This window comes from Bubalus bubalis, chromosome 7 (assembly GCF_019923935.1).
Source record: "Bubalus bubalis isolate 160015118507 breed Murrah chromosome 7, NDDB_SH_1, whole genome shotgun sequence".
Lineage (NCBI taxonomy): Eukaryota > Metazoa > Chordata > Mammalia > Artiodactyla > Bovidae > Bubalus > Bubalus bubalis.
Genome location: NC_059163.1, coordinates 31288702 through 31313676, shown reverse-complemented (window position 1 = coordinate 31313676; position 24975 = coordinate 31288702). Strand labels below are relative to the sequence as shown.

At 38.3% G+C, this 24975-nt stretch overlaps 1 protein-coding gene across 19 annotated transcripts in view; it reads left to right on the top strand.

The window, feature by feature from the left end:
• Window positions 1-24975, top strand: part of RUFY3 (RUN and FYVE domain containing 3) — a 95254-nt gene that overhangs the window by 60849 nt on the left and 9430 nt on the right. For 15 of the 19 annotated variants that reach the window (XM_025289939.3, XM_044945804.2, XM_025289941.3 and 12 more), the window contains 11 exons: window positions 355-472; window positions 1300-1401; window positions 6248-6371; window positions 7419-7480; window positions 9031-9096; window positions 11018-11087; window positions 14961-15053; window positions 16729-16812; window positions 19039-19206; window positions 19899-19996; window positions 24339-24458. In XM_025289939.3, coding sequence (XP_025145724.1) covers window positions 355-472; window positions 1300-1401; window positions 6248-6371; window positions 7419-7480; window positions 9031-9096; window positions 11018-11087; window positions 14961-15053; window positions 16729-16812; window positions 19039-19206; window positions 19899-19996; window positions 24339-24458 — 1105 coding nt within the window. Of the gene's footprint in view, window positions 1-354; window positions 473-1299; window positions 1402-6247; window positions 6372-7418; window positions 7481-9030; window positions 9097-11017; window positions 11088-14960; window positions 15054-16728; window positions 16813-19038; window positions 19207-19898; window positions 20001-21835; window positions 22162-24338; window positions 24459-24975 lie in introns of those variants that run through there. The other 4 variants (XM_025289948.3, XM_006069333.4, XM_006069334.4 and 1 more) reach the window with 2 other exon arrangements.

Sequence of the window (24975 nt, the reverse complement as noted above, 5' to 3'; positions counted from 1 at the left end):
AATCTTTGATAACCTGCTCCTGAGTTACATATTCTTTTCCACTGGACTGTTTTCTTCACTAATACCACACAGCTTAAAGCACAATATTATTAAAATATTTTATTGCTCATATACAGGTGGGCCATAAATTCCTCCTGAAAGAGGAAGAACTGAGTCTTGGGAAGTAGGGAATACTTTATTTTTATGAAATGTTATCAATTCTGAAAGCATGAATAGTTTTAAGACTGTCTGATAATCTGGGATTAATTCCCTGAAAAGCACACTGAATAGCTAGTAGGGTATGTTTGTATGTGTGTGTTAAGAGTATGTTTATGTAAAAAATATTAAACTACTGCTTTGTTTTTATCACCTTAGCTAAGAAAACTTTTCTTGGACAAAATAAATCCTTCTGGGGGCCTCTAGAACTGGTAGAAAAGCTTGTTCCAGAAGCTGCAGAGATAACAGCAAGTGTTAAAGATCTTCCAGGACTTAAGTAAGTTTAAGGTTGAATTCTATGTGTCAGGGAAAACATTCTTCTCAACTACTTCCTTTAGGAGTGAGACTGAAGACAATGATGACCATAATAATGTATTTTATAACAATCCAAAATGCATAATGTTGTTATGAATAGACATTGTTAGGAGGGCCCTGGTAATGTAGAATATTGAGAAGTGTGAGGGATAATTATTATTGACCTAAGAGAGGTTGTCTTCATGTTAAAATACCAAACATTCTCTTATTTTTTCCAAAGCACTTGTGGATATCAGCTAGTGAGTCTCAAAAAACTAGATCTAGGGAGGTGGCATGTTAGACTTGTCTTCTGGAGTTTGAGAACCACAATTAAAACAGTTATCAAGTGAACTGCAGGAACTGACTGATATCCATAACCTGCCTTGAAATTTGAAAAAGAGTAGGTGATTACCTTCCCAAACTAGATTGGCCTAATTTTAATCAGTTATAGGTCTGAATGACCTGTGTCCTTGTTACTGTTATTTGGGTACTTACATGATTCATACTAAACTTAGGATTTATCAAAACAAATCTGATGGGACATTTTCAGTTTGGCCTCCCAGAGGTCTTCAAATTGTAGACTCATTCAGTAATGAATTCCTCGCAAGAGCATTTGTCCCAGCACACCCCTGGCCCCCACCAGCCCTCACAGAGCTCCTCACATAGGAGTGTGGTGACAGGGGGGCTGTGTGTCAGGAGCGCCTCGTACACACACTGTGCTGAGGGGTCATTAGCAGGAATGAATGAGCCTGTCTCACCGTGGCCTCCGCCGCTGCTTCTACTGGTTTTTCGGTTTCTGTGTTTTCGTAGAACACCTGTAGGCAGAGGAAGAGCCTGGCTTCGTCTGGCACTAATGCAAAAGAAACTTTCAGAATACATGAAAGCTTTGATCAATAAGAAGGAACTTCTCAGGTATGAAGATCTTCTTGTTGAACTTTCTCCTTTTCTCAGTATGTTCTGTATCATATTAGGTTGAATCATATAAATTTATCACTTTTGTGGATCAGAAGCAGTTGATTCATGACAGTTTTACATAGTTCAGCTAATGCCTTCTCCCACATCAAACACACACACATGCTTAAGATTAGATGCTTTTCTATTAAGTGTGCTCACACTGTCGCTGTGGCATAGGTATGGTCCTTGCAGGACAGGTCAAAACTTAACACCTTCAGAAAAACAGGAAAGGCTTTGACACCCTCACATATACCCAGGCTCTGTAAGACAAGAAGTTGACATGTAACATTAAATTCCAATGCAGCACACAAAATAGTTTCAAGCTGGATCATAGGTACAGATGGAAAAGAGAAAACAATAAAACTTTTAGAAGACACATAAAGTACACCAAAATTTCTCAAACAGGACACAAAAAGTTCTACCTATAAAGGAAAAAAAAAAAGAATAAATTAGTTACCTTAAAATGAAGAACTTCTGTTTATCAAAAGACACTCTTTAGATTAAGAGTGAAAGGCAACTCATTACTCTAAAGGAGATATTTGTGATATGTAATACATATATTCAACAATGATGCATATTTAGGGTATATAAAGAACTCAGTCCTTCAATCCAAAAAGAAAAAGGCAAATGAACAAATATAAAAATGGTAAAGGACTTGAACAAGCATTTCACAAAAGAAGAAATTGAAATGACCAGTAAACACATGAGAAGATCCCTAACTTCACTAGCCATTTGTACATATGAGTTAAAACAAGAGTGTGATAACCTCACACAACCACTAGAATGGCAAAACTGAAAAAGATAGATAATGCCAAGTGTTGGAGAAGATGTATAGTAACTCTGCTGGTGAGTTAATTAATATAGAAACTTAAAAATACTGCCATCCTCTATAAAAGCTGATCATAGGCATTTCTTGTGACCAAGTATCCCACTTCTATGAACAAGAATGTTTATATCTATTAGAATGTTTGTACCAGCCCCAAATATTTATAATAGACCCCGAGTGTCTATTCACAATAGAATGGGTAAATAAATTATGGTGTACTCATACAGTGAAATACCATATAGCAGCTACACACAGCCATATGGATTAATCTGGTTTTGTTGGAAACCAGACATGGAAAATACTTGGAAAATACTCTGTGTATTATTCCATTTATATAAAGTTCAGAAACATATACACCTTACCTTTCATGGTAGAAGAAGTCAGGAAAGAGCTACCATTGGTGGGGTGAGGGTACTAAATCAGGAGTAGAAGGGAGCATAACGTGGTTTTGGAGGTTCTGATAATCATACTGTTTTTTAATATGGTGGTGGTTACATGGGTATGTTCTCTTTATGAAAACACAGTCTGCCCTATTGTATGATTTGTGTACTTGTCTTTATGTACCTTATAGGACTTTAATAGTTACTGAAAGAAATACAAATATAGCATATTGCCTCTGAGAAATAGTATAAGAACAAGTAACAGAATTTGAAGACATGATTGAATTTTCCAAAAGTCTAGTTTCTACAAGAAACTACAAGATTGCACTACAGAGCCTAATATGGAGCATTGTTTTAATGTTGCTGCAGCTGCATATGCTACTGATTGCTGTTTTCTTGCCTAAGAAAATTAAGCAAATCAGGAGAAAGAGAAACAAGAACCATTCGGGAAAGCTTATTTATTTCTACAAAGAGAAGGCTCAACTTTCCAAGGGTCAAGCTATGATGAGGCGTAGGGTCTAGTGTTCGAGCTGTAAGTAGCTACAGGGGAGTAGAAAGAAAGTGAGAAAGTATTAGTCCCTCAGTCTTGCCCGCCTCTTTGTGACCCCATGGACTGCAGCCTGCCTGGCTCCTCTGACCATGGGATTTTCCAGGCAAGGATACTGGAATGGGTTGCCATTTCCTTCTCCAGAGGATCTTCCCAACCCAGGGATCGAACCCAGGTCTCGTGCACTGCAGGCAGATTCTTCACTGACTGAGCTACCAGGGAGGATACAGGGGACTGTCTTCAATCAAAATTATTTGAATCAAAATTATTGATTTAAAGTGAGGTCCAAAGAATTTGATCTTTACCCACAGAGCACCAGAGTTAAATGGGTTCAGTCTTATGAACTAGACAGAACATTTTCAATCACTTTGACTCAGCACTTTCACACCCTGGGTATGTCTTAAGAGAAATGCATGTGTATATGTACCAAAAACCATGTACAGTAGTGTTCATAAAAGTACTGTCGACTGTACAACTGAAAGAGCAAATAAAATGGATCCACTGTAGTTTATTCCTACCATGGAATACTGTCCAGCACTGGAAGCAAATGAACTACCATTGCATACAACAATATGTACAAACCTCATATATAAAGCACAAGGGAAGCCAGACAAAGGAAAATGTGTACTGTATGGTTTTGGGGAGAGAATAAAGCATTAAAGAACCTTGTTCATTCCAATTCTTAGTTTTCTTCACAGGCTATTAATATGTGTGCAGTTATCAAGAGAGATGGTAATTTGCAGATTATCCATGTGCTGCTTTTGAAGTGTTTTACCATTTGTTAATATTTTTAATAGAGAATCAAAAAGAAAAGAGAAACTCACATCAATGAAATGTATTATTACCAATCATTGGGGTTGACCATGAACAGTCAGTCCCAAGTGACTTTGTTGAAAACAAGTAGATTGCAGTGATGTTTCAGTTATGATATCAAATTGGTTGAAATGAATATTTCAAGTCATTTCATCTGTATGTAATGATAATTTGGGTACATCATGAAAGAATATTTAATTATTCAGGGGTCTTCTAGGATTTTTATCCATTCAGAATCATTCAAGTACTTTGCTTCTCTTTTACTTTTTTATTTCAAAGTCATTTTCAGCACATTATGCCTGGTCTGTGGAATTAGTTGTGGGAACAGGCCAAAACTAGCCTAACTGTTGATTAGAGAGTTGGCTAAGGAAAAGGAAGTTTTGGCTGAACATTCTTATACTACAGTCATACAGTGGAATGGTATAAAACCAGTATAAATGAAACTGCAGAAAATTATCTATTGAAATAGATAATCACAGTATTGTTAAGACAAAAAGAAATTCACAATGATTTAATGGTATAATGCCCTTTTCGTCGGAGAAGGCACTGGCAACCCACTCCAGTACTCTTGCCTGGAAAATCCCATGCGCGGAGGAGCCTGGTAGGCTGCAGTCCATGGGGTCACTAAGAGTCGGACATGACTGAGCGACTTCACTTTGTCTTTTCACTTTCATGCATTGAAGAAGGAAATGGCAACCCACTCCAGTGTTCTTGCCTGGAGAATCCCAGGGACGGGGAAGCCTGGGGGGCTGCCATCTATTGGGTCGCACAGAGTCAGACACGACTGAAGCGACTTAGCAGCAGCAGCAGCAGCCCTTTTAGTATCCCTCAAAAATAAGTATCAGTTCCCTTCAGTTCAGTTGCTCAGTCGTGCCTGACTCTTTGTGACCCCATGAATCGCAGCACACCAGGCCTCCCCGTCCATCACCAACTCCCAGAGTTCACTCAAACTCATGTCCATCGAGTCGGTGATGCCATCCAGCCATCTCATCCTCTGTCGTCCCCTTCTCCTCCTGCCCCCAATCCCTCCCACCATCAGGATCTTTTCCAATGAGTCAACTCTTCACATGAGGTGGCCAAAGTATTGGAGTTTCAGCTTCAGCATCATTCCTTCCAAAGAATACCCAGGACTGATCTCCTTTAGGATGGACTGCTTGGATCTCCTTGCAGTCCAAGGGACTCTCAAGAGTCTTCTCCAACACCACAGTTCAAAAGCATCAATTCTTCGATTCTCAGCTTTCTTCACAGTCCAACTCTCACATCCATACATGACCACTGGAAAAACCATAGCCTTGACTAGATTAGATGGACCTTTAGTATATGTCTCCATAAATGATCTGAAACATTATATATCAAGGTCTTAACAGGTCATTGGTGGGTAGAATTACAGGGTTTCTTGTGTACCTCTTTTTGTGCTGTTTTTTTGGTAATGAAAACTGATTTTATTAAATAAAAGATAACAAGCATTTTAAATCATCCTCAACCTATTATACATGCTTGTTAGGCAACTTCTGCTAATTAGCCTAAAGCGAAAGAATGTAACTAATATGACAGTTACATTTTTTAAATGTTTATTCACTATGTTAAAGGAATGTGGTACTTAAATAGAATTTAAAATAAAGCAGATCGAGGGGGGAGGGATAATTAGAAGTTTAGGATTGACATGTACACACTATTACATATAAAATAGATAACATGGACCTGATGTATAGCACAGGGAACTCTACTCAATACTTTCTAATCACCTATATGGGAAAAGAATCTGAAAAAGAATGGATATATGTATATGTATTACTAAATCACTTTGTTGTATATCTGAATAACATGATATTGTAAATCAACTATACTTCAATATAAAATAGAAATTAAAATATGTATATTTAGTAAAATAAAAACTAAAGTAGATCAAATAAAAAGGTAGTTTTTAAAAACAAACTTAACGATTTTTTTAGATGCATGAAAGACTGAAAAATTATCCCCTGGTGCATTGCAAATATAAATATGTGGGAAAGCATGAATACTCACTTCAGTGAAAACACGGTTCTGATCACTTTTCTTTCTGCTAGTCTATTTTCTAGAGTCTGTTCATGTACCTGTTATCTAAAATTAAGTATCCAAGTAATATCATAGGTGACCATATTTAACCACAAGACAAATGCTTTACTTCTTGTCTCATGATTACATCACTGGATTCTTGAGGTTTTATTACATAGAGCATTCCTTGGATTTCTCTTGCAGTGAATTCTATGAACCCAATGCCCTCATGATGGAAGAAGAAGGAGCTATAATTGCTGGTCTGTTGGTGGGCCTGAATGTCATTGATGCCAATTTCTGTATGAAGGGAGAAGATTTGGACTCTCAGGTATGAGAGATACTCGGTGGCCTAGTGTATCAGTCTGAGTTATCTCAGAATTTGGATTCATCAGATTATACTAACCAAATTAGCAGAAATTCTGAGTCATAAATAGAATTTTCTTTAATTTTGATGTGAATATAAAAAATTATACATAATGAATATTTTTCAAATTCTTGTCTTAACAGTGATTCCCATTAAAAATATTTTCCCATTAAAAATATTAAATATATATATATAGCTACGTGGTTCAGTGGCAAACGTACACACACACACACACACATATAGACCAAAATATATACACAGGAATTTAATAGTAGAATATTTGAAAAAAGAAAAAGAAAAAAATGTTAAACCTTAATTAATTAATTTATTTAATATTCAGTTAACCTTAAATTTGGGCTTCCCAGGTGGCTCAGTGGTAAAGAACCTGCTTGCCAAGCAGGAGACTCGGGTTCGATGCCCAGGTCAGGAACTGTAACTGTAACTGGTGGGTTACAGTTCATGGGGTCACAAAACAGTCGGACACCACTTAGTGACTGTAGCCCACCAGGCTCCTCCGTCCATGGGATTCTCCAGGCAAGAATACTGGAGTGGGCTGCCATTTCCTTCTCTAGGGAATCTTCCCGACCCAGGGATTGAACCCAGGTCTCCTGCATTGCCGGCAGGCTCTTTACTGACTGAGCCACCAGAGAAGCCAAACAAAACCTTAAGTTTATGTTAAGTGTTCTGTTGACTTTCTTCGTCATATCCTACTGACTTAATCTTGAGTCTTACAACCCTTGTCAATTCTTGATTATAATAAAGCATTAAGTTTTTATTAAAATTTCCTAGTAATTATCATGACTATAATACTGTTTTTAAGCGCCTAGAAAGAGACATTTTGTTTGTTGTTGTTCAGTTGCTACGTCGTGTCCGACTCTTTGCAACCCCATGGACTACATTGTGCCAGGCTCCCCGGTCTTTCCCTGTCTCCCAGAGTTTGCACAAATTCATATGTTATGGCTTGGTAAAAGTATCTAATTTTATATTAAATTCTGAAAATTCTCTCTGTAGGTTGGAGTTATAGATTTTTCAATGTATCTCAAGGATGGGAACAGCAGTAAAGGTAGTGAAGGGTATGTGCAAAGAAAATTTGTTTTCTTTTTTTCTTCAATGTTGTTTGATAGTGTTTAAAGTTTACAACTGTACTGCTTTAAGAGATTTGCTGAAATTATTTCTGATGATATATCTCTAATAGAGTCTTATAAAAAAATATCTATTGTGCCTGCTAAACCCTAAAAGGGGTTTTAGTTCAGTGAATTTTCCTGGTATGTGGTTGAGAGTCAAATAAAATAAAAAGTTTTATAAAGGGAATCTAATGTTCCATCTCTCAAAAGTAGTGTTTGAAAACATGGTCTTCTTGACCAGAAGAACTGCATTCTCAGTTTGCTTAAATTTGCCCTCTGACATGTGCATCATGGGATTATGTAAAATGTCAACATTACGGGGAGCTGAGTATATGGGAACTCAGCACTAAACTTCTGTAACTCTAAAATGATTTTAAAATTGAAAGCTTTTAAAATATTCATACAGTACCTTGCAAATTAGCAATCACGAGCTTACCCTTTACGCATTATAAATGTGGCTGCTGCTGCTGCTAAGTCACTTCAGTCGTGTCCGACTCTGTGCGACCCCATAGATGGCAGCCCACCAGGCTCCCCCGTCCCTGGGATTCTCCAGGCAAGAACACTGGAGTGGGTTGCCATTTCCTTCTCCAGTGCATGCAAGTGAAAAGTGAAAAGTGAAAGTGAAGTCGCTTAGTTGTGTCCGACTCTTCGTGACCCCATGGACTGCAGCCCACCAGGCTCCTCTGTCCATGCGATTTTCCTGGCAAGAGTACTGGAGTGGGGTGCCATTGTCTTCTCCATAAATGTGGCAGGTGAAAGCATAATTGGCCTGCAGTGTTTAACCTTAGGCATTGAACTAAATTATATTGCTTGTCCTTTAAGTAGTCCTAGAGGTATGTGGCCTTGAAGTTTTCTTTCAGTTGAAAAGTCTGTCTAACTTTTGTCTGTTCTAGATTAGCTGTTCCCAGAAGTGAACCTCCATTTTCCCACACTTGATTTTCTCATGTAATAGTAAACATTTGATCTTTGTGAAAGCCCTTTAAACCATTCATTGTGAAACTAAATAGCACTTAAAGGCAAATATATTGCCTTTGAGAACAGTTATTATTTTACCCAAATAAGCTTAATTCAATTCCTATGACAAATGGAAAATTGTTCTTATAAATAATACTAGCAGGTCGCACTAGCAGGTCGCACAGAGTCAGACACGACTGAAGCAACTTAGCAGCAGCAGCAGCAAAGCAGAAAAAAAAATCTTTGAATTGCAAGAAGATAATTTTTTTTCTTTAAATGCCTCTAATAGATTATACATTATACCTGTAACCTAAGTTAAGGTGTGTAAGCCATAAGAAGGGCTTTATGAATATGCTGGGAAGGTCTTCACAGTTTTAAATCTCCAGGTCTCTTGTGTCAAGGAAGTTCTAATCAGGTCTGTCTTCTGGTTCAGTGTGTCTGAGCCATAATTTCCTTCCTGTTTTATGAAAATATTGGAGGTGGGACATCTTAGTATTTCTAATGTTATTTACTTTTTCTCTATTTTTTATCTTTTTTCCCTTCAGAGATGGCCAGATTACTGCAATTCTGGATCAGAAGAACTATGTAGAAGAACTCAACAGACACCTGAAGTAAAGAATGAATAAATACTATTACTTTCTGGGGATTTTGGTGTGGAGGAAGGGAAGGGAAGGATAAACTGATGATGAGCAGTTAGGATAAATTCAGACAATACTCAACAAATATATATATAGGATTCCTGCTAGCACAGCTCTGAGCCTAGGCACTGGATATGTGGCATTTACCTGTTTTGGTGGGCTTTAATGAAAGGTAATATAAAATTAATATATAATTAGAGTTTTAGTGATTATGTAAACATACTCAGTGAAGAACTCTTAAATTTGTGCCATAGACACTTGAAATTGGAGGTCTTGGTTCAGTAGAGCCAGTCATGTATTTCAGGACCGTGTCTTAGGTGAAGCACTCACCGCTGTAGTACCTTTAGGTTAATGATTTCTCATTGGCCCCTTATATTTTTCATATAGTGAATCAATAGTATTAATTTACCCTCTTTTCACCATCACTACCATTAATTTACCAAGTACTCACCAGGTATTTTTCATAACCAGAACATAAAATAATCTCTCCTCTCCTGAGGAGAGCTGTCCAAAATTTATTGGTATTCTCAAGTACGTTGATGGTCTAAAAAACTGTTGAATAATTCATAAAAATGAATATATTCATTTAATTATCTTACTTATAGTTCTCTTGTGAAAGATAATCATTTTAAGTGATAAAATGTGATTACACCAGTATGAGTATAAATTACAGTCTTGGTTCCATCTAGAAAGCTCAAAAACAATTTAAGTACATTTTTTCTGGGGACCAAGTACTAATAATGAACTAATAGTGACCTGTGGAGATGTTAGCAAAGATATGGTTACAGTTGACAGTGAATGTGCTGGGCTATGCGTAGTCACTCAGTCGTGCCCAACTCTTTGCGACCTCATGGACTGTAGCCCATCAGGCTCCTCTGTCCGTGGCGGTTCTCCAGGCAAGAATACTGGAGTGGGTTGCCGCTCCCTCCTCCAGGGATCTTCCCAACCCATGGATCAAACCCAGGTCTCCAGCGTTGCAGGTGGATTCTTTACCATCTGAACCACCAGGGAAGCCCAAGAATACTGGAGTGGGTAGCCTATCCCTTCTCTCCTCCTGACCTAGGAATAGAACCAGGTTTCCTGCAGTGCAGGCAGATTCTTTACCAGCTGAGCTACCAAGGAAGCCCCTGAATTATAAATATAATAGTATTATTTATTTTTTCAGTGCTTCTGTTTCTTTATGTATAGTTGGAGGTGCTTAGCACACGGGGTTGTTGAAAGGAGTAAATGAAATAGTGCAAGTAAAAGCATTTTGTGATGTGACAAGCACATCATATTCCCTCTGAAAGTGAGGGAATGATGTGACAAGCACATCATAATTCGTGTAGCCTACTATTATTATTAAATAAATAAACCTTGAAGTACAGTGTAGTGCATGAACTTTTTAATTTCATCAACAAATGCTTGTTAAGGAAGTTCCCTGGCCGTCCAGTGGTTAAGACTCTGTGCTTCCACTGCAAGGGTCGAGGGTTCAATCCCTGGTTGGCGAACTGAGATCCCACATGCTCCATGAACCCTGCAAAAAGCCTTTGGGTGTGTTCATTTTGATCTGGGGGATGAGGTATTTATAGACTGAGAATAAACCCTAATTGACTCACTGACAGAGAAGTAACCTCTCAGGGGCCAAATACTTTGGCTGGATGATTAACATGAACAAGATCTCAGTAAACAGTACTTTTCTTCCAAGAGAAAAAAAAAAACACACAAATTTTAGTGCCAAGAATGTAGCAGGTAAGACACCCATCACCTTGTAAGTGTCTTAGAGCCTGTAAGCCTATTGAGAATTGTAGACAGTAAACAATGAATGATAAGTATTATGGGTGTTTTAAAAGAAAGTGTAGGATATTGTTCTGCATCTCAAAAAAGACTGTTAATTTTTTTCTTCTCTTCATAGTGCTACTGTAAACAACCTTCAGGCAAAAGTGGATGCATTAGAAAAATCCAACACTAAACTGACAGAGGAGGTAAGTGTTCTAGAAATTGTTCGATTGCCTTAATAGAATTTAGTAAAATGCATTAGTGGAAAATAGTTTCTCTGAAGCCTTAGAAATATAGGACTTGATTTTTCAGATAATATCTACCCTAGTACTCCTTGTTCTGACCAAGAGTGGCCAGCTGGCTTATCTCAAGTATCTCAGTTATCCAGTTGGACTATGTAGGGTTAGAACCTGGTTTGATCAAATATTTTGCTTTCTTGTGTGAATGTTTTGTCTGGTCTAGCCTAGAGTTAATGTTTAGTAAGATAATGTGTTTATCATTTATTTATTCATTGAACATTTTGGATACTATGTATGTCCCAGAGCTAGACAAAGACTCAACATCTGCCAGGCATTGATTTATGTGTGCTGGATTGGCAAGTTCCCCCCTTTACAGGTTTTATTTTCTCCTTGGGGTGATAGAGTGATGAGGTATATAACCTAAAGAACACTGGTCAGAAGACCGGTAATTCCTGCTTTACATGTCATGCTTTAACATGTCATGTGCTCCTGAGCAAGTAAGTCACTTGACCTTCAAGAGACCCAGTTCCTTCTCTGGCAAAGTAGAGTCTTTCCCCTTTTAGCCTTACAATTACCCTGAAGATCAGATAAGAATATGCATGTGAAAACTTTTAGGAAAGTCCCTAAAATAAGAATTAAAATATAATGTCATACTTTACTTCTGATTAATATTTTTTCCCTAGCTTACCAACAATATATTTTTTTCTTCAATAGCATTAAATGTTTCTATGAGAAACCTTAAATAAAATTTTTCAGATGACAAAGACTTTATCTTCTCTTTTTCAAATTATAACTATCCTATAGTGAAATAAAGTTGGTTAAATACCACAACATAGATGGACCTGGAGGCTATTATGCTTAGTAAAATAAGAATGAGAAAGACAAATACTGTCTGTTATCTAAATGTGGAATGTAGAATCTAAAACATGAATAAAAAAATGAATATAAAACAAAACAGAAACAGACTCAGAGATAATAGAGAACTTGCTAGTGGTAAACAGTGGGGAGGGGGCAAGATAGGGGTAGAAAAAATTAAGAGGTACAACTATTATGTATAAAATAAATAAACTACAAGGATATATTATATAGTAAAGGGAATATGGCTTCCCTAGTGGCTCAGTTGGTAAAGAATCAGCCTGCAATGCAGGAGGCCCGGTTTTGATTCCTGGGTCAGGAAGATCCCCTGGAGAAGGAAATGGCAACCCACTCCAGTATTCTGGCCTGGAGAATTCTGTGGACAGAGGAGCCTGGATGGCTACAGTCCATGGGGTCACAAATAGTCGGACACAACTGTGTGACTAATTTTCACTTTCAGAGGGAATCTAGCCAATATTTTATAATTTTAAGGTTATAATATATAAAAGTATATAATCTATTGTATATACAAAAGTATAACCTATAAAAATATTGAATCACCATGTTATCCACCTGAAACTAATGTTGTAAATCATCTATACTTCAAAAAATAATTTGGTCTTAAAAAAACAAGTTAGGGACTTCCCTAGTGGTCCAGTGGTTAAGACTCCCTAGTTTCCACTGCAGGGTATATGGGCTCAATCCCTGGTTGGGAAACTGAGATTCCACATGCTGTGCGGCATGGCCAATAAATAAATAACTAAAGTAAAAACAGAAAAGCAAGTTAAAGCACTAGTTAAGAAATGCCATCTAATCAGATTTTTTTCAGAACTAACGTTTTCACTGTTATGACTTTAAAACACCTCCCTTATTGCTCAGTTCTGTGGACCTTATGTTTGGACATAGATTCTTAAATTATATTAAAACTTTTAATTTATGGATACGATCCTTAGAATGTTATCCCACAAGGCTTTCGAAACATTCTGCACAGAAATTTTCTACTGTGGTTCTACTGCTGGTATATTGGGGTGATGTGGGATAGCAGTTAAGCATGCTCTCCACAGCTAGGCTCTTTGGGTTTCTGTCCCTGATCTGGTGCTTGGTAGCTCTCTGATCTGGGGCCAGTTACTTAAGCTTCTGTTGTTTGGTTTACTTATCTGCAAAATGGGGCCAAGAATGATAATAAACTTTTTGTGTGCATTAAATGATGTTAATACATAAGGGCCTGGATAGTGGGCTTCCCTGGTGGCTCAGCTGGTAAAGAATCTGCCTGCAATGTAGGAAGACCTAGGTTTGATCCCTGGGTCAGGAAGGTCCCCTAGAGAAGGGAATGGCCACCCACTCCAATATTCTTGGGGCTTCCCTGGCGGCTTAGAGAAGCCTGACGGGCTCAGTCCATGGGGTTGCAAAGTCGGACATGACTGAGCGACTAACACTTATCTAGATCAGTGCCTGACACATCCATCATATGCACTCAGTAAATAAAATCATTAATTTTATTTCCTAAGTCACAGGACTTGTCTTCTTGGCCTAAGTTTATTTTACCAGCAATATTAATCATGGGCAAGTACTGTGTGTGGACTTTATAAATAACAGATAAGGCTAATACGGTCTTCCCTCTCTCATTTCCATCTATTTTGGATTTAAAGGGACCAGTTTAAAAAAAAAAACAAAACTAAACCTAGAAAGACCTCTCTTCCCTCCTGAAATCTGAGCTAGTAGAACAAAGGTGGCGCTAGTGGTGAAGAACCTGCCTGCCAATGCAGGAGACACAAGAGACACGGTTCATTCTCTGGGTTGGGAAGATCCCCTGGAGGAGGAAACGGCAACCCACTCCAGTGTTCTTACCTTGAAAATCCCATGGACAGGGGAGCCTGGCAGGTTACAGTCCATAAGGTCGCAAAGAGTCGGACACGACTGAAGCGACTCAGCGCACAGGACAAGATGAAAAGAACTGAGCAGATGAGGATAAATAAATATCCACTTTGTGTTGGTAAAGCTGACTTAGAGTCCACTTGGGTCTGGAGTCGTCATTCCTAATGTTTCTTTGATGATGAGACCTTGGAAGAAGCCATCTGAGGTGTGCTTGGATCAAGAGCGCCAACCTGCTTGCCCAGAGTCACTTCTGAGAGAAATGGGCTGTCAGACCCACCTCTAGAAAGCTCACCAGAGCCTGGCTGCTGTACTTACACAGTAGAACAGGAGCCAAGCAGAGACGACAAAAAGGGAGACCAGCGTGGCTGAGAGGAGCTGCTCAGCGCCTTTCCCAGCCTCCTTCAGGCCCCTCGCCGTTCTCTCAGGAGCTAATCTCCACACATACAGAGAAGGAGAGTGTTTCCACCGCATTCTTCCCTCCCTTGGGACAGGGTTATAAACATGTCCCCTAAAGACACACTGCCAATAACATTACCTTGCCTTTAGGCACTGAAAAGAAACAGAAAAATCTCTTCGATGTTTAAAGGCATCTTTTCGAGTGAGAACTTTGGTCTTTTTGTCTTTTTTTTTTTTTTGGCCATGCCACAGGGCATTTGGGCTCTTAGTTCCCTGACCATGGATCAAACCAGCCCGCCCCTGCATTGAAAGGGAAGAGAGCCTTAACACCACTGGACCACCAGAAAAGTCCCTAAAAACAGGTTTTAATGAGGGTGTGTAAGATGGGTCCCAAAGCATGAGGTGACCTCTCAAACATTTTAGAACATTTTAGGTTTCGTAGCTAAATAGAATTATGAGTTATCCATGGGGACACCCTTGAGGTAAATGATCATAACTTAACATTCTGTTACTGGAAAAAAAAAGTTTTTACACAAAAAGCAGTAATAAGAGATATTTGTCTTTCAAGATAGCTCTCCTAAGTTTTTGTGGAGTTATAGATAGTTTTCTTTCCTTCTAGAATACCTAAGCGTGAAAATCATGTCCTTGCAGATTATGAATTATCTTAGTCTGTGTTTAATAAAAGAAAGATTATTTTCAAAATTTTATCAACAGCTTGCAGTTGCAAACAACAGAATTATCACCTTGCAAGAAGAAATGGAACGAGTTAAAGAGGAAAGCTCCTACATATTGGAATCTAATCGGAAGGTGAGAGCATGTCACTGTGTTAACAGTGGGGGTGGGGGTGGGTGGGTGGCACCCTCCAGAGGGCTGCTTGGAAGCAGTGAGCCTTTGCATATGTTAAGTATGTTAAGCGCACTGCTTTCCCTGAGACTGGGTGCAAAATTGCTTGAATGATGAAGGTTATGGGAGGTTGATGCCCCTCTCCTATTGACATTCCTTGGCTTCACCACCATGTACATCTGTTTTGAGACTTCAAGAAGCAGTCTAATTCAGTGTCTTTTTTTATATACACTATTGCATTTTATATACATTATATACATTTTTATATAATGATTTGTACTATTTTTAGAAATTATGGTACTGTTTTATAAGTATATCTCTGCTATCACTGGGAAAGAGTTCCCATATAAATGAATTTTTTAGATAACTCAGTCCCTTTTATATATGTTTCAACATATTTTGCAAACCTTTTATGTATTGCACAATTCTAAGCCTTCTTAAGTAGAGGATATAATTTACTCCATGTAGCCCTTTATGGTGACTGAAGATCATAGTTATCAACATTGGCGATTCTATACTATGTTATAATGGTGCTGCTCAAGGGGGCTATTGAAACTGATAGAGCTTCTAGAACCTATACTTAAAATATTCCCAGATTCCTTTTTTTTTTTTTCTGCCTTTTATTTCACTGGCATCTTTTATTTCTTACTGCTGTTAGCATTACTCTTTTTGGAAATGTCTCCCTACTCCTTAGCCTCATGTTTCTAACCAACTGTGACCTAGGAATCCAGAAATCCAGTTTTTTAAATTGCTCTTGAAGAGTAAGTACCTAGGCTCTGAGTGGGGACCAACATGAATAAAAAGAAAGTGAAGTCACTCAGTCGTGTCCAACTCTTTGAGACACTATGGACTGTAGCCTGCCAGGCTCTTCTGTCCATGGGATTTTCCAGGCAAGAGTACTGGAGTGGGTTGCCATTTCCTTCTCCAGAGGATCTTCCTGACCCAGGGATTAACCCATGTCTACCCACATTATAGGCAGATACTTTACCTACTGAGCCACCAGGGAAAGTTTGACTTTAATGCATGGATTTTGTAAAACAAAACAAAACAACTGTGACTGCTCAGAGTTTTCTGGTGAACTGTTCATTTCCCTGATGGCTCAGCTGGTAAAGAATCTGCCTGCAATGCAGGATACCTGAGTTCGATCCCTGGGTTGGGAAGATCCCCTGGAGAAGGGAACTGCTACCCACTCCGGTATTCTGGCCTGGAGAGTTCCATGGAGTCGCATAGAGTCAGACACGACTGAGCGACTTTCACTTTCCTTCATCTTTCACTCTTATCTCGCTGTATGGGTGGAGATACCAGATGTGAGATCTTTTGGAGGAGGACTGTATAACTGTTTGAAACTTTGGCCCAATTTATAGTTTACAGTGACTGCTATTTTGTTTCTTAGAGGCTGATATTTTGAGACTTCTACCACTTGGTTTGGTAAGCTGCAAGGACTTGAAAGAAAATGACAAAAAATTCCCAGTTCAGCTTAGAATATTTATAGAACCTCTGCAGTTTCTTTATTGTCTTCGTTCATTGTCATATATGCTTTGATGTGATCATTTTCCTTACTGAATAGCAGTGTTAGCGTCCAATAACTGTTGGATTCTCTAAATCCTCAGATGTGTACTATTTTACTTATCTTTTCAAGGGTCCTAAGCCAGACCGGACTTCAGAAGGGCAAGCACTGAGTGAAGCCAGGAAGCACTTAAAGGAAGAGACACAACTGCGACTGGTAAACTGTGCTTTTATGTCCTCATGGTTCAGCAACATGTTAAAATACCCCATTTAGGGGTTTTATATCATAGATCAAGGGAATATCAGTAGTAGTCTAACAAATTTTATGGATCCTGTGAATTTTTTTCTCATTCTTTTAACCCATATTCCCTATAGTGTTTCCTCAGTCCTTGTTCTGAGTATTCTCAACAACCAATGGAATTTTGCCAATCTTCATTTTTAATTTATTTTTGCTTTTATAGTTTGTGTTGCAAAAACACTAGGTATATAGAACCTACTTTTTAAACTGTATGATCTGTCTTACTGCCTCAGTCCTCACCCCTGCAAAGACATGTCTCCTCGGATAGGTCAGCTCCTCTTCTCCTTACTAAGAGTCATCAGCATAGACTTGTCCTCTTTTACTTTTAGTTGTTATTTCTGAATTTATTCCTGTTTTTATACATAAATAGAAAAATATGACATCAGTATTAGTCTTGAGATATTCGTAGAAATTAATTTATATACATATATAAGAATGTATAGTAAGGGCTGAAATACTTCTGCAATTGATTTTATCCAAATATTAGTATAATAATAAACCTGTGTCTTCCCAGGTGGCACAGTGGTAAAGAATCCACCTGCCAATGCAGGAGACGTGAGTTTGATCCCTGGGTTGGGAAGATGCCCTGGAGAAGGAAATGGCAACCCACTCCAGTATTCTTGCTAATGTTACTTTAGCAATGTTATTTTAACATCCTTGAAATAATTATCATTTTCCTTCTATATGTTTGTAGATTCAGTCTCAAAATACTTTCCATAAAGAAGGTCCTAGAAATAATGTATGTCAGTGTTTAAAGATACGGTTTGAGTTGCCTTCTGTCATGGTCGCTCCGTACAGTGGAGTGCCTCAGTTAAGGAGCAAATGAAAAAAGGGTACAAAAAATTTTCCACTTTGCCATACCACATTATGATAAATGTTTTGTTAACAGAGAAAGAAACCAAGCAAGTAGGCAAGGTTCTAGATGTGCCCTGGGCACAGCGTGGATGCAGAAGAACCTCAGGTCTTTGTATCTGTGATCATCCAAATAACACAGCAGTAATAAGGTTGAAACAAAAGCAGGCCTCATGTTAAGTGAATATAAAAGTTCAGTTAGCCACTATATTTGTTTATTGTAATAATAATAGCCAAGGTTTATTTGACTTTGTTTTATGCTGAGAACTTTATATAAACATACATGCATCTTTTTCATGTACTATTTTTAAAATTTCAAGATGATAGAAGTAAATGAGCACAAATGTATTACATCACTTTCCCTTTCAGGACACTGAAATAGATCCCACTTAGTGTCAAGTCCAAATTGCTGTTTTACTTTTAGGAACCTGTATATCACCTGCGTTTTCATTCTAATAGTCATTGGACATTGAATTCATTTCTCTTAGTTTCATGAAGTCTCTTTTTATTCATCCAGCCATACTGACCTCCTTTCTCAATTAGAGCATATATACAAAAAGCAGTGTATCAGTGATTTAATACAGAGCTCTGTGTTCAGCCTATTTTTATGTTTGAGTTAGCTGCTATATTTGAAATAGATAACCAACAAGGACCTACTATAAAACACAGGAAATGCAGCTTAATCTGTAAAAATGGAAAAAGAATTTGAAAAAGAATAGATCCATATACATGTATAACTGAGTCACTTTGCTGTACACCTGAAACTAACACATTGTTAATCAACTATGCTCCAATATAAAATAAAATAGAAAAAAACTCAGCCATATTGACAGTTCCCAGTAACTGAGATGTTACCTTGAGGACCCAAAGTATCTTTTTGGTCCCTTGGGATCTTGAAAATGTCAACAACCTTCAAACTAAAGAGAATTCCAGATGCTTAATTTTGTGCTGGCTACTGTAATACTTCATATTTTTATAACAGGACATGACACAGTTGTTTGTTTTAATATCTAATGATGTGCCTCAAGTATGTGTGTGTTTTAGGCATATTAGATAGCTCTACCTTTGGCCTACCATGTTTTTCAGATTTGTAAATTATTCAGTAAATATTACTATAATTATCCTGGTTATTCTTATTCTTAGTGTTAATGTCTCTGTATTCAATGATGGTTTACATCTGTTTTGCCAGACTTCAGACCTGAGAATTTAGGCCTGCCTTTTCCTGCAGAATTTTGTAGTTTGTACATAGTTAAGGAAAGAGAGAATAAGTAATTTGTCTCCCTCTGGGGGCAGGATGTTGAAAAAGAACTGGAAATCCAGATCAGCATGAGACAGGAGATGGAACTGGCTATGAAGATGCTGGAGAAGGACGTCTGTGAGAAGCAGGACGCCCTGGTGTCTCTGCGGCAGCAGCTGGACGATCTCAGGGCTCTTAAGCATGAACTTGCCTTCAAGCTGCAGGTACGAGAAGCACAAGAAATGGGCTCACTGGCTCCCTAAATCCCAGGGCTTCCCTCTGTCCCTCTTCTTCTCTAGAATCACACTTTAAATACAAGAGGAAAGAGTGGTGTCACTTTGAGGCTGAAAAGTGAAAGTGTTAGTGACTCAGTCATGTCTGACTGTTTGTGACCCCATGGACTGTAGCCCGCCAGGCTCCTCTGTCCATGGGATTCTCCAAGCAAGAATACTGAAGTGGGTAACCATTTCCTTCTCCAGGGGATCTTCCCAACCCAGGGACTGAACCTGGGTCTCCTGCATTACAGGCAGATGCTTTACTCTCTAAGCCACCAGGGAAGCCCTAGCTGCCAATAAACCACTTTAGGAATCAGACCATCATAGGATCCTGTATGCTTATTCTGGAAAGCCACAGCCACTTTTCACGTTGTCACATCTACTCTCAAGTCTGACCTACCAACTGAGTTATATAGATAAATTTATGTACTTTCTGATGTTGATTTTTGAGACAAAACTGCAGATAACAACACTAATATTAAATGTTGCTTCCTGCTTTTCTCTGGGAATTAACTGATGGACAAATATTAATATATAAGCATTTCTATTTCTTTACTTCCCATTAAGGCACGTGTGACTTTTTTCAGGATTTTACGTTCTATATAAATGTAAACATCACTCATAATTGTTTTCTGTAACAGAGTTCAGACTTGGGAGTAAAACAGAAAAGTGAACTGAACAGTCGCTTAGAAGAGAAGACTAATCAGATGGCTGCTACCATTAAACAACTGGAACAAAGGTAAAATTGCTGTTTCTCTAGTGAAACACTTAGGGCATTCAGTCCTGGAAGTGAGGAGAATGTGCTGTGGATTTGACAGAGAGTATGTAGAAATCGCCCAGCTTAGCACCAGGCATGTTCGTAGAAAGAAAGCCAATTAAATGTTGTTTTTTAAGATGTGACTAAAAACCATTTCAGTGTCATGTGTTAGAGGAGGGATACGTACAAGGATGAAAGGACTTTTAAATCTGTGTGTGATTCTGTTACTGTTTATTACTGAAGTCTTTGAAGACTCTAGTGCTAAGTGATAGAGGGGTACTGTGAACTTCTTGCCCTCCTTTTTCATCTCCCTATTCTCTCTGCTTTCTCCTCAACAGTTCCGCAGCTTCCGCTGTCACCTCCTGCCCACATTGCTTAGATCTGTCGATCTCTAGTTCTGTCTTCCATCTATATTTTCATCCCCTGACCAGCTATTTCCCACTAGTGCCTACAACTCAGTCTGCCCAAAGTACATCTTCTTCCTATGCTATTCTTCTGTCTTTCTGTCTGAAATCACCACATTCTTGCTAGTGACTCAGCTGCCAGGAGAAATGGCTAAGGCTTCAAGATTAAATGAGCCACAGTACCCCTGGTCATGAAAACTTTGCTACCTGTAACACCCACTGATCACCCTTCTTGCACTTGAGCAAAACTACACTACTAACTGGCCCCTGGACACACTTCCCATATTCCCCATCCATGTCTTTCCTAATTGTTGTTGTTCAGTCATTAAGTTGTGTCCAACTCTTTGAAACCCCGTGGACTGCAGCATGCCAGGCTTCCCTGTCCTTCACTATCTCCTGGAGTCCACCCAAACTCATGTCCTTTGAGTCAGTGATGCCATCCAACCATCTCACCCTCTGTCGTCCCCTTCTCCTCCTGCCCTCAATCTTGCCCAGCATCAGGGTCTTTTCATTGGAAGAGCCAACATTGGCTGTTCACATCAGGTGGCCAAAGAATTGGAACTTCAGCTTCAGCATCAGTCCTTTCAATGAATATTCAGGGTTGATTTCCTTTAGAATTGACTGTGTTTTCTAATAGTTTCATCAAATAGAAATGTCCTTCCTCTTTTCACTCCCTTGGTCTTCAGATACATCTTTTATGTTCAGGCTAAAATGCCACTTATCCAAAGCTTCCTCTGATACTTCTTCCCAGCTAAAAATAAACTGCCAGTTTGTCCTTGTTGGAATTCCTATAGCCTTATATCTATACCTAGCCATACTGCTCATAGCACTTCTCATTTCCTGTCTTACCTTATAAACCTTTATATATGTATCTTATCTTCGGATGAGAATGTGAGTTCCTTGAAGCTAGTTAACTGTACCCTTTAGATTCCCTTGTTGGATCTATCACAGTGCCAAGTGTCCAAAGCATTCATTGAGTAGACATGTAAATGAATAGGTGAATGGATGATTTCTTTTATTCAAGTGGTTCTTGACCAGGGTAGGTCCTGAACAGCACTGCATATTATTGTTGACTCAGAAGTTAATTGTAAATTAATAAATAAGCTTGAAACCTCTGGCTTGGCTGATTGTAAATGAAAAAGTTATCAGCCTATCTCAAAAGTTGTCTTGTTCATAAAAGTTGTATGTTTATGATTTAACAAATCAATATTAGTGTTCGTAAATTGTGTTTTTGAAATGTGTCAGATGATTTTTCAGTGGATTTTTGTTTTGGTATTTAAAGCAGACAGAACTGAAATAATGACTTATCTCTTCAGGTATTAAGCTGACTTATTCTCTTGCTATTTTTTTCTTCCCTATTTATTCATTTTCTCATTCCCCTTTCACTCCATTTTTATTTTTATTTGTATTAACATAGTGAAAAGGATTTGGTGAAACAGGCAAAGACCTTAAACAGTGCAGCAAATAAACTGATCCCAAAACATCATTAGGCATTTTACAGCTGGTCACCTCACAAGTTGGATATCACGACTTAATTGTAAAAGGAAGAAATCTGAAAGCGATTGCATTTATGCTCTGATTCTATATAAAATGTCACCAAAAATTGACTTTGAATTTGCTGGACTTTAAAAAAAATAGTTTGATATATAGGCTGTGTTTTTTCCTTCTTCTTTATTTTCTCCCCAGAGGTAGCAAATTTAGTATAAGTTCTTAATTAATTACCAAATAAACTTTGAGAAATTACTTCTGAGTTGACCAATATATAAACACCCCATTAAAAAAAAAAATCCTAGGGAATGGAAGCTCTGTACATACGTGATTGCTGCCTTTACAACCCAGTCCCCCATAATACCAGTTCTAGGTACAATGTCTGTGTCAGTGAGCCTGTTCTGCCGTTGCGATGTAATGAACTAGAGGTGACGACCACACGGTTTTGGACTCTCCTAAAGTAGTTCTGTATCTCGTAGGCCATGACCCCTTTTCACTTTGGTTATCTAGGTTTAATCCCCAAGCCAAGGATAAGTACTTAGTATTTCACTACAGTCCTCTTCTCCATAACCAAGATTGCTTGCAACTTTTTTGCCTTAGTGACTTCAGGGGGTAAAAAACAGCATCCTTCCAGTTCTTTAAAGTCATAGAGATAAATTTAGTGATTAGGTAACTTATGATAACATAATAATATGGAAGCTTGGGAAAACCCTCCTAATATTTGTCATCTTCTACCTCTTCCATTTTCCTGCAGTTCCACTTCCTATTTAGGTAGCTCAGAGAAAACAATTTTAATACAGACACTCCTCTCCTATATAAAAAAATATGCTACACACTTTTCAAATCTATTCTGCTTTTCCTTTTGAAGTAAAGATGACAAGGCATGGACCCAAGTAATGGTTCCCTGCCTCTTGTTTCTTGTTGACAACCTCTACTTAAGAGTTTCTATTACTTTTTGTTCAGAAAGGAATTTGCTTAAGTTTTCAGAAAAATAACAATCTATTAGAAAACCATTTCAGAGTAGGAAACAGACAAATTTAAATAAACTTATATTTGTTATTATTTAGTCTAAAAATAAAGATTCCCAGTAGGTATTCATAAACAGTAATTAGCAAGGCTTCTTTTTCTAAGTGACCACAGATCTAATCCTTCCTAGACTTTACATTGTAATAATCCTATAAATACTTTGATTTTTATAATGATTTGGGGGTACAGGCATTACATAAGCCTTTATTCCTTCAAAAAAGGCTTGGCAAAATTTTTGTTTTTCTCTTTTTTCTCATTCTGATGGGATTTGCAGCATTTCAGCTGCTTAAGTGGGGACAAAGATAACCCCTTTGCTTCCAGCTGTTGAAATTCTTTATCACCTTAGAAAAACCAGAATTAAGAGGGTAAGATAGATTTTTATAGGTGTGTTTTTATAGGTCCTTGCAGACTTGAGCCAAAGTCAAGTCAAAGAGCCTATGGCCAACCTCATGGAAGCTCCTGTGCTTTTGAACTTAGTTTATTTCTTATAATTTTGCATCTACTCTTATCTTCATCACCCTTTTATGGTGATGAGTTGCCTTTTCTATGAGTATTTGGAAGGAGTGCTTAAACACCAAAATAAAACGTTTTAAAGACTACACATAGCATGCTTCCAAATTCTATTAGAGAGAGCCCCAAATACTTCACCTTAGAACATACTTTTTATAGGTGCAAAGTTATAGGATATATGGGAGAAAACATTCATCAGAATCTTCCAGAGAATATGGTCAGGAATCTTAGGCAGGCCCAGTGCTGAAATGCTTGTCCACTTAGTCACACACTATGTGGTAGATATGGAAAAGGAAAGAGATGGCCAGACTCTGACAAAGGCTTTTCATTATGTAAAAACCCGAAGCCTGGGTAAAGGTTGATGTATAGTGTCCAGTGATTTAATATATTTGTGGTTAAGGAAAGGGACAAGGAAGATGTTCTAATTCCGTATCATAAGAAGGTAGTTGCCCATTTGCAAGTTCCAGTTATGAGTGTAAAACAGAAATATAAAGTACCAAACCTATTAGGAAATAAAAACAAACAAAAAAAGTGGATTTAACTTTAATTACTGTGTACTTGAAGTTGGCTTTGGTATGGATTTTCTAAAAAGTGATGTTTTATTGTTTATCATCTAATGGCTGTAAACTGTAGTACTAGAATAAAAAAAAAAAAAAAAGGAAAATCAGCTTTTCCTCTGCCTGGTTCACCTTCATCTTGCTTTTTTTGGTTAAAGAATTTGTTCCTCCTCCTTTTTTCCCCCCATAATTTCTCCCCATGTCCTGCAGAGTTTATTTTCCTCTCTCTCTATCTCCATGCCTTCTTCCTTGGGTTGTTTTATTTTGTGTTGTGAACTTGGTCTTCCTCCCCGTCATGGCTTTTGTTTTTTATCACACGTTCATATGGCTCACATCCAGATTGCGCCAGGCTGAGCGAGGCCGCCAGTCTGCTGAACTGGACAACCGGCTCTTCAAGCAGGACTTCGGAGACAAGATCAACAGTCTGCAGCTGGAAGTGGAGGCGCTCACCAGGCAGCGGTGAAGAAAGCGCAGCTTTGGTGGCCAGGGCGGTCGTGGGAAGTACTGATGCTAGACAGCCAGGGGGTAGGGGGGAGTCTCCTGCTCCAGCCATTTCCATTCTGTCTCTGCCAAGTCCTTTCTCCAGAACTAGAATCCAGAAAGCTTCACATACACCAGCATTCCCCAAATCTTGTCAGCATCTTTTGCTATCAAAGAAACAGGAAATTAGAACCCAAGATCCCAGATAAATAGGATGGAGTAAAAGACTGTAATGGCCAATACAACACTAATAATAACAGGATTTCCTGAATTCTTACTGTGTGCAGGATACTTTACTAAGCACTTCATATGCAGTTTCTCCTAACATCTTCCCCTCAACCCTGTTTGTGATCTCATCACCCCTACTTTCAGATGAAATGGAAACTTAGAGGGGTTAAATTGTCCAAATTCACATAGCTAATGTGTAGCCACATTCAAAAAGCCTATTTCTCTGACTCCAAGCCCTTAACCATTCTTCCACGCACGTGCATGCTAA